At 40.2% G+C, this 9,670-nt stretch overlaps 1 protein-coding gene across 3 annotated transcripts in view; it reads left to right on the forward strand.

The window, feature by feature from the left end:
- LOC111252135 (ras-related protein Rap-2a-like) overlaps window positions 1–9,441 on the forward strand; it is a 145,756-nt gene extending 136,315 nt beyond the window's left edge. The window contains exons 5-8 of one of the 3 annotated variants that reach the window (XR_002674120.2): window positions 595–734; window positions 2,385–2,519; window positions 3,096–4,403; window positions 4,922–5,060. Coding sequence is in view for 2 of the 3 variants with exons in the window: in XM_022809624.2 (XP_022665359.1) it covers window positions 595–734; window positions 2,385–2,519; window positions 4,922–5,089 (443 nt within the window). In the remaining variant the exon portion in view is untranslated. Of the gene's footprint in view, window positions 1–594; window positions 735–2,384; window positions 2,520–2,989; window positions 3,044–3,095; window positions 4,404–4,921 lie in introns of those variants that run through there. The other 2 variants (XM_022809628.2, XM_022809624.2) reach the window with 2 other exon arrangements.
- Window positions 9,442–9,670: the final 229 nt, after the last annotated feature.

Consider the following 9,670-nt stretch of genomic DNA (forward strand, 5'->3'; position numbering starts at 1 on the left):
GGACCAATTGTACCTATCGGACATGTATATAGCCGTTCACGTTGTTGCACAGAATGACCGAATCCGAGACTTGCGAATTCAATCACGTATTTCAATATCGACGAAGTCTTATCTTGGATTGCACTTCATGTAATATTGTATCATACAGCGTAATACAATGCTATAAAGTGTTGAATAGATGATTTATTTCGCTTTCTAGTCCTGCACGCTTGGCGGTCGTGTCCTGTTTACCTATTAATCACAGGGAATACAGAGGTGGAGTAAGTTGGAGTTCGGACATACACACACTCGCACGAGGCCTCCGCCGCATCAGATTCTTGAGGCATTGTTGAATAGCTGGAAACAAACTGGAATCTGTCGCAGGAGCGATGGCTAAAAGTGAATTATCGAGAACGTAGTGAATGCACTATGCCTAGGTATAGATCGATTCGCTTCAAAATGAGGCCAGTAAGGCTCGAACATCTCAACAGAGTCTTCGCCCTTAAATGTCGATAGTTTAGGGCAATATGTGGATACAAACGCGATTTGTATCTTATCATTAATGGAAAAACATAGAATAGAAACATCACCTAAGCAACGTTCAACCCTATACAGGCTCAGGCGACGCCTTTGTGCTGGTATATTCTGTAGACAACGAAAGCTCATATGACGCGGTCCGGACACTTCGAGATGACATTTTACAACTGAGGCAAGGGGATAAAACGCCTCCTCCAATAGTCGTTGTGGCCAACAAGGTAAGTTATCATTACTACAGATGTGACACATCTCGTTTGGCTCCATACATCCATGCGTTTTATTTCATTTTACATGAAACAATCCGATTGTAGATTATAATATTATAGGTCAAAGTTGTTAAATATTACTCATCAAGGCAGTATTATTAATATTAGAGGTAATGTTGCAATATCGAAAATAACAGCATGTGAAAATCGTAAATAACAATAGGAACACAACATTCGATTTACCCTTTGAAGGTTCCTTTGTAGCAAAGCAGCTGGAGAGGTAGAAGTTGAACGAATATTTTTGTACAGTGTATTTTAATACATAATGCACACAGTTTTTATGATTTCAAAAATCAAACTAATTTCTAAGTAGTCCTGTTACCCATCGCCGTCATCTAAGATGTTCACTCTTGGCACCTGATTTACCATGAACAACAAGCGGCCACACCGAAGCTATTGCCTCTCCGAAAGCCAGTTTAATATATTATTATATTTTAGCGCATTGGTCGTAGCCGTTTAGTTTAATAGTATACAAGTACCCATTGCTATTAGCTAGTGGCTACTATAAATTATAGTCTCTCTTCGTCTAGATACTCGAGCTGCTTCGTTCGCCTGTGCTCCCGGAGCAAATAAACCCACGTTTTAGTGACATGCACCACGTGTACACCACGGTTTATTCTCTAAACCATTCCTACATCGTATTAAACTGTATTGCGTTACGTTCAGGATATTAAATATAGGAAAGGCAGTTCCGTTAATGATATCACGCTATTCAACGGAGCTTGTCGGCCAAACATCATCTATATCCCTTTTTCGAGAAGCGTGCTTCCCCACCACCTGATGTAGAGATGGAATGGAAGAAAGCGGTACTTACATAGTGCCGTAAGTCAGAGCATATCCGATCAAGCTGATAAAGTTCTGCTGATGATCTGCCCGTCGCTAAGAACGAGTGACGGCGTTGGTCAGATGCTTGTAACTATGTTATAGGTCCGTATTAGCGGTGATGTAATGGCAAGCGGGCTTGATTGCTACACTTGAGGGAAACGTAGTGGCCGGAGTTCGAGTTCCAGCGTGGACACGCTTCATTTCGAGGTGGTCTGATAGAGTGCCAGACGACAGCATCAAACGTAACCTGCACGATTTTGCCTATGGGCGCAGTCCGGTTGATTCTGTTCCTATCTATCTCGTGTAGCGTGAAAATACTACGGCTGTTAACCTACGACAAACCTTCAATGTATTCATAACAGCTCAATGTTTTAACTAAAGACGGCCCTGGCTGGACAAACTAATAGAAAAACATAATAGGCAGTTTCGATGATTAGCTGCTTTTTATTTATTAGTTAACAGAATACGGCTTGTTCACGTATAATATGGCCATATATCACTCAAATGATCGACCATTTATAAACCCTACAATAAATACGAAAGTCACTGAGATTTGCAGCATACCATCGATAAGAATGAAAGCTTGATGGATTCTAAGCTATCGTCGATAAGACACAAATGTCATTGTTTTACATAGGTACAACGATTGGATTTTCCAAAGACGTTCTTGCATTTCTCAAACACGAATAGCTCGACTCATTACCATTCGGTTTCAAAGCGACATTTATTTCTTTTTATCTTATCATGTATTTATTTTTGTTTTCGATTTGCGTACAGACCGATCTCCCGAGCGGCCAGCACGTCGAAAGTGTGGCGCCTTCGATGGTGGAACCCGTTGTCTGCTTGGACTGGGAACACGCGTTCGTCGAGTGCTCAGCTAAAGATAATGCTGATGTTGTCAGGGTCTTTCAGGTAGGAACTCACTAGCCGCTGGAATCTATACGTAATGTCTATGCCAGTATAATTTAATGTTCAGTAACGGTTTAACCTAAGAGAAATTCATCTGTTTGAGTTAAATTTGCAATTGTCCGGTTGGTTATGATGAAAGGACCGGTGACGTACATGTAAGGTAGTGCCTTTTCAGTGACATGTTTAGCCCGTATTGGTAAAATAGATACAGAGAGCAGACAGAAGAATTTAATTCTATCCGTAATGTAATCTATCTAGAATTTGTAAAAAGTCCAATCACCTTCATCTCCACCTTGTTACTATCATTATTGTATATATATGTAATTATTATTAGAAAAAACACATTTACAGCGTACATTAGAGCCACTTTGAGAGAATAAATCTCAGGGTAGTTTCAAAGTGTGATAGCACAAGATATGATTTTGTAAATGATAAGAGAAAGAAAATAATAAAAGAAAGATTTTTTCGTTTAGGCGTAAACATCTCTACCGCTTATTAACTCATTTTATGCGACATGTGGAACGCGAGTCCAGGCCAACGAAAATAAGACGTATAAATTTAACGTACTTTTTTCGGCAGAGATTCACGTCAACATAATACACCGCCCTGGCTTTGATCTAATAGAATGCCTCTAATGTGAAAGACGGACAGCCAGTCTGTTTCCCGAAAGTGTATAGGCCTAGATGAGGAATTCAGACGCTTTCAATTATTCGGAGTCATACTCCGATGAAATTTCACGTGCTAAATCCATGCAAATAGCTGTCAGTGGATTGACATTTGATTACCTCGCTCAGATTAGACTGGATAACATCCGAGCTCTTCCTTATAACTATTGTGATAACTGATCCCTCAAAAGGCCCTTGATTACATTGTTCCAAATACTCGTTTATTTGAACATACCAAAGCACAAGCGCCATACCCGACACCACACAATGCAATTTAATTCGGCAGCTTTGTAAACCGCATTAGCATTTTTATTTGTGCTTGATGAGGACAAGCATAATAAACATTACGATTGGAATTTATGAACTTTGTGATGACACCGTTGCATGGCAAGCCCCTTCAGACCGTATAACTCACGCTGATAATAAAGGGAAAAACAATAAATGCTACGTGCAAAGCAAAAAGCTGTGCCTTGCCAACTTGGGGCTCACAGGAACGGAATTCCCGCCAAGGACATGTTAGCAAGCGAGACCATCTAATTGGCTGATCCGTCGACTGTTAGTTTGTGGCGTGAGCATTTCATAATAACGTGACGCATATCGCCAGTGTATTCGACGGCTACCTCGCACGGCTACACCAGCAGACAAAAGTCGTATTATCTGTTCTTGTTTACGGCGAACGCTCCTATCAAGGGTGGCCGAGCAGATCTACTCATTTTTATTTTTCAACACGGCTAACACGGCTGACCTGTAAGCACCCCATTCAACTTGGACGGCTTTCAACGCCATAGGATCTAGGGCCTATCGCCGAAATTCTTACTAGCGACAGACCGTGTCGCTATCGGATACATACGCACCCCCTGTCTTTACCCCTCGAGAGGTATCGCCCATTCTGCACTGACCAGGTCAAATGAAAGCGTCGTTACAGCCGCTGCCGCTCTCACACCTGTCTACTATCGCACGAATCTGTTCGCTCACTCCACCTGTCAATGAGCGGTTAATAGAGTGCACAAGATTTTATCAGACGGCGTTAAGCGTTGCGACGCTGTGCTGGTTACGTTGTGCAATCGACATCATTGGCAGTATTCGAAAGCGTCGACGCTTGCAGACTGGCATTGGACAACAGTAGGCTGACATCGGCGAACCGTGTCGTACCGTTGTCTCTCATAGTCTCCTCTGTTATCGTACGCCAGAACTGTTATCACAACAGAATGGTTGCAATGAGGTAAGCGACAGTAGCGTTCCTGTTACTAGTGCAATAAGCCCGTCAAAGTGGGTTTGTTGTTACTGACGTGAGATTTCAGAATGGATGCGAAAACGATCAAAGTATTTGTCATGAGAATTATTATACAGGAAAGAGCCTGAGTGACTTTTCTAGTGCATACGCGTATGTAGCAGTCGGGTCTATTCGAAGACATTTTCATTTTTACTTTAGTGGCTGATAGATGACGAGGTACGGCTGTTTGCGTTCAAACAGGTTTATGCTCAAAACTTGAAGCACTCTCGCGCAAGGTGGCTTAACTTTTTTGGAAGGTGAAACAAAACTCCCCCCCCCCCCCCTGAGTACTACGGAATATGCGAAGCAAGTCTTTCTATTAGCAACCTCTGCACTGGCTCTCAAGCTCATTTGCTAACAAAGCGGTTAACTGAACAAGAATAAAGTATTAGTAGCAATAGCATTTCAAAGGGGCAAATTTTAACGATGTTTCTTCTCTACTATGTTACTTCTACAAATTGTTCCAGGAGTTGCTGGTACTTTCTCCCTTAAAGAAACAGACACCGCCTGCACGTCAAGCAGGTTTTCGTCGAATGTCTCTTCCAGTCACATCGCTGTCAGACCAGCTCGGATCGCTAGGTCTGACGAAAAGTCCCGGCCATAAAAAGAAACGTGACAGTTGTCACGTCTCGTAAACGTGCCGCTAACGAATATGGGTATCTTTGTATACAATGATTCTCATCCTATTTAAAGAGCCTAAACGTTTTGAATGTTGGATGTAGGATAGACCGTAAAGTCAATAGCGAGATACAAAAGAATACGGTAAGAATAACGAGTAAATAGTAAAAGCAGAAACCTCATCAAGCGACGTTCAACGTCAATCTTCAATGTATGTTCGTTTTCAACAGACGGAAGTCGTTGAGTGCGGATGGAAATGTTGAAGAAAAATGAGTAGGCTTAAGTACCCATTAAGCTTTCCATTAAAAGACGATCGACCTGTAACATTGTACAATTATGCACTTTGTTAGCGTCGATGATGGCGAAGTTGATCTCGAAGATGGAAAGCGACATCAATGAATGACATCAATAATTAATAACAGTGACAAGTAGATGATGTAAGTAGAGATACAAACAATGGAAATGATCATAGATAATAACAGTAATAATAACAATACATAAGGAAATAGAGGAATAGAGAAACATCCAGCACTACACCTTCAACCAAAACTATCTATTGCTGACAATGCAAGAATTCACGCACGGGTCCTTAAAAGGATCCATTTTTTTGGAAAAAGATACTTGCTACTATCGATAACCAAGCCATCTGTCGCGATTTTCCAACGCTTATGTAGGCCGCTCAAGTAGTATGAAAAAAGCCATAAAAAAATAAATACTTAGCCACTAATGTTATGCCTTTGTCAAGCTTGTCATGCCTATGAAGGCCGTGCACGTCTCCCGGCCAGAATCTCTATTTAGAGACGAGAATGAAGTAAGTCAACGTCATTATGTCGTAACGACTTAGCCAAGCTTACCATGCATATACACAAAGGTACGTTACGTTACAAATACTGCTAAACCCGTCATTGAATCAATTAACAATAACCAACCAGTGAACCTATAAAGCTGAGCCACCCTTGCTACCCGCCTAATGGATTTATCGCCGTTCATCAGCAATGTACACAGACATATACGATGAAGCGTCGCGATAGAACTCAAGACGGATAATCCAGCCAGTCACTGATAATCTCCTGACCTCTCACCAACGCGAAGACACGCACGTAGAAGGGTGACCACCAATGACAGCAATTAAAGGAAACCTTACCAGGTAGTGCGCTATAAGTATATACCGTAGATGAAATCACCAGCAGCAAGAATCAGTACGTAGATATTCAGATATAAAAACCGAGGTTAGAAGAAATCTAGATTAACATATAGTTAGGTAGACAGTATTAGAACAAGGTATAGAGAAATGAAGCTGTTCAACTGAAAATTGGTGGTTGCGTGCCCCTATAATAAACGAAAAGGCGGCGATAACGAAAATCAATAAAAACTATTATTATTATTATTATTATTATTATTATTATTATTATTATGACTGATATTAGCCGATAACGATAATATCAATAGCACTGATAGTATCGATATCGTCATAATATATGGCGCCCATATTTACCTGTGATACCACCGATTGCTACTCTCTTGTCCTGAGCTCATACACCTGCGTACATAATGATTTTTTCTATTTCGTTTCACAGCAACGTTGTTGTTTATCAATGTTTTGTTACGTATTGATATTATTACTACGGTTACTGCCGATAATCCTAGTATGAATGCTACTCACAAGTTTTCTTTGCTCGAAGCTATGCACGCAATGGCCGAACGAAAAAATCACAGGGCAGATGAAGACCATATATGGGAAATGTCGAGCTGCAACGTAGGTTCGCGAACTTGAGACGAAAATAATAACATAAAAGCGTCCATCCTATATTAATTAGGCTTAAGTCAAGAGGCGTGATTTTACGTAATCAATAATAGCAATAGTCAATTTTACACCTAATGCCATAAGTATAATGTCAAAAATGGTACTCGTGACCGAAGTTAGTTATAGACGACTAATAGCAAACTCCAGTGTCCGCCGCTTAGCCGCGTACCGAAACGACCATATTGATTACGTAGCGTGGCGCTAGCGTTGCGCTTGTTTACAGCTCCTTGAATGCATTAGACGGAGATGAACAACTACATCTTATAAACTTATGTAACATATATATAGTCTACCATCAATCGCCGAAAAAACAAAAATTGCAATAACTATCGGAGCGATACTTTTGTTTCGCTTGTTAGCTTTTCATTTGAGTTAAAAACGACACTTGTTTGAATGCTTTGAAACCCGTGCCCTGATTGAGGACAACAAAAATCTCATGTAAGGGTCAATCACTATAAACTAGCCTTGCCTACGAATCAGCACGGTGTTGCAAAAACATCTTCCGTTGCCAGTCAATAACCGATCGATTGTCCTAACCCGATCTCAGGTGATCTATAAAAAAAAAAAAAGTAACACTTTAGGGGAGTTCTTTAATAGCATCAAAACCTGATTCTTCTCGGACCGCTGCGGGTACACGATATTTGCCTCAATTTTCGAATGTATTATGTGTATATCATACTAGTAGAACTGCGTGCAATACATTGTCACCCATCTTTATTTGGCTATTAGTTATCCTGAGGTACTATGTGGTTTCGAAATTGTTTAAACACTACAAGCTCGATTTTGAATTTCACGAGTTTTTCTTTTGTAAAAATAGGGAGTTGTTCGATGGATTGTACAATCAAATATGTATATTTGTCATTTTACAGTATGATTTCCGTTTCAAAATCCGAAACAGCTTAACAGATGGTAGCCTGGATATTCGTTATAATCATTGGTAACGTGGGACTCCACAAGGTAATTGTTAACGCTTCTCAATCAACCTACGAAAGGTCCTGTAAAAAAAAAATGGCAAGAATCATATAACCGAGTTTTTTTGTTGCATTTTTTTAATGTGATAACTTAAGTAGTCAATTTCATAAAAGTGAAGAACGCTGTCTTCCCAGTTGCTAATCAGCTGCTACAGTTATTTTGTAGCACTATGTAAAAAATTTTTGCTTAACACCAATAGTCGCCTGTCGCCCGTTTATGTATTGTAATGGCCTGTAACAGCTTATATAACCAAACAGTAGAGGCTCGCAGAGACAGCCAAGCTGGTGGTAGCGCCGCAAAGCTGCCCTTAACCCGCAACACCAGGTAGCGCATAGTTGTGAAGCCTTTCCGTAGCAGTTCAATACCTTTGAAAGTACTTTTTGAAGAAAAGCTCCTTAACTTCAAACAAATGTCACTGTTTCTTGTCGACAAACCTTCACAATTTGAGGAACCTTCGGAGACTTTCGCACTCTTGCTGATTGTTTATAGACCTGGCGGGTCCTATAGGCGTGTCTCGTAAATTACTACATAGTCGTTCACGGTACGCCTTTGAGGACTTAATGAGAAGCTTAAGTGCAGCCGAAATCTGGGTCGTTTCGTTATATATAGTGTTAACTAAATAGTTATCGAACAGATACGTATTGGCGCGGGATTGAAGAAGCAAGGGCATAAACACAACAGCCGTCTCTGCCGAAGTTGTCCGTTGACTACGAGTCTCATGGAAGCTCCCAGAAAAATGATCACAACACTAGTAACAATTATTAGGATAAACAATACTGCTTTACACGAACGAAATACTACGATTACATTTATGTGCATCGTTTTATTACATCGGTAACAAATTGCATATGGCCTATAATAAATTTCCGAAACAAGAAACGTCCATGTAAACGTTTCTAACCGACATCGTATGCAATAAACAGTAGAGTTTCTTCCGCCACTGAAGCTGTCCAAAAAAAAAAATCAAATTTTAAATTTCCATTTATCTATGTACGCCATATATATATATACATGTATGGCGAGAGAGGTAAAAAACAGAAGAGGTTACTATGAAGCAGAGAAAAAAAAGCAGCTGATATGAATGACTTGCATAATAACTCTGAAGTCACGTTCGTATGCCGGTAACGATCAGGTTCGTTTGTAAAAATCGCAAACCTTATGATGACAAGGGCGACGCTTATAATAGTGAATAGAATAGTGATTTTGGCAGTGAATAGCGGCGATATGTGTATATGCTTTATATATGCATATAGCCTTTGATCTATAGGCATTAATGGACAAGCGAAAGTCGTACAGCCTGACCCATTGCCCGCTCACGGGCGCAGGACCGGGGAGACTAAACCCGTGTCCGACGCCCCTTTTATTTCCACGTTGCTTGTCCGTTATGACACTGAGTGCTTGGATTAGCAAAGTGGTTATTAGTATTATTATACTTCTTGATTATCGTGTGGAATGATTATGTCAGCGGTGATCTGTATTCATATTAACAAACTCGTATTATTACTTCAAGTAAATGGAATTGGTTATGGACTCGATTGCAGCCTGTTGCTGATGTTGCTATGGCAATAAACTCTTTTACACCCGACAACAACATTAATAATTATGTGTTTTTTTTTTTTTTTTCGATAGCTTTGTTTCTACATTATTAGATTTGAGATATGTATTTTTACTTAGACAGCTTGTGTGGTTTTGCTGGACAGGTATATTATCATGACCCAAAATCTCGTACAAAGGTAAGTCATCTGCCAATGTGACCCTTACTAAATATGCAATGCTCAGTAAATACTAAAAAACTCATGTGCGCTATATTGTTTTTCTTTCA

Source organism: Varroa destructor, unplaced genomic scaffold, assembly GCF_002443255.2.
Source record: "Varroa destructor unplaced genomic scaffold, Vdes_3.0 BEIS01000005.1, whole genome shotgun sequence".
NCBI lineage: Eukaryota > Metazoa > Arthropoda > Arachnida > Mesostigmata > Varroidae > Varroa > Varroa destructor.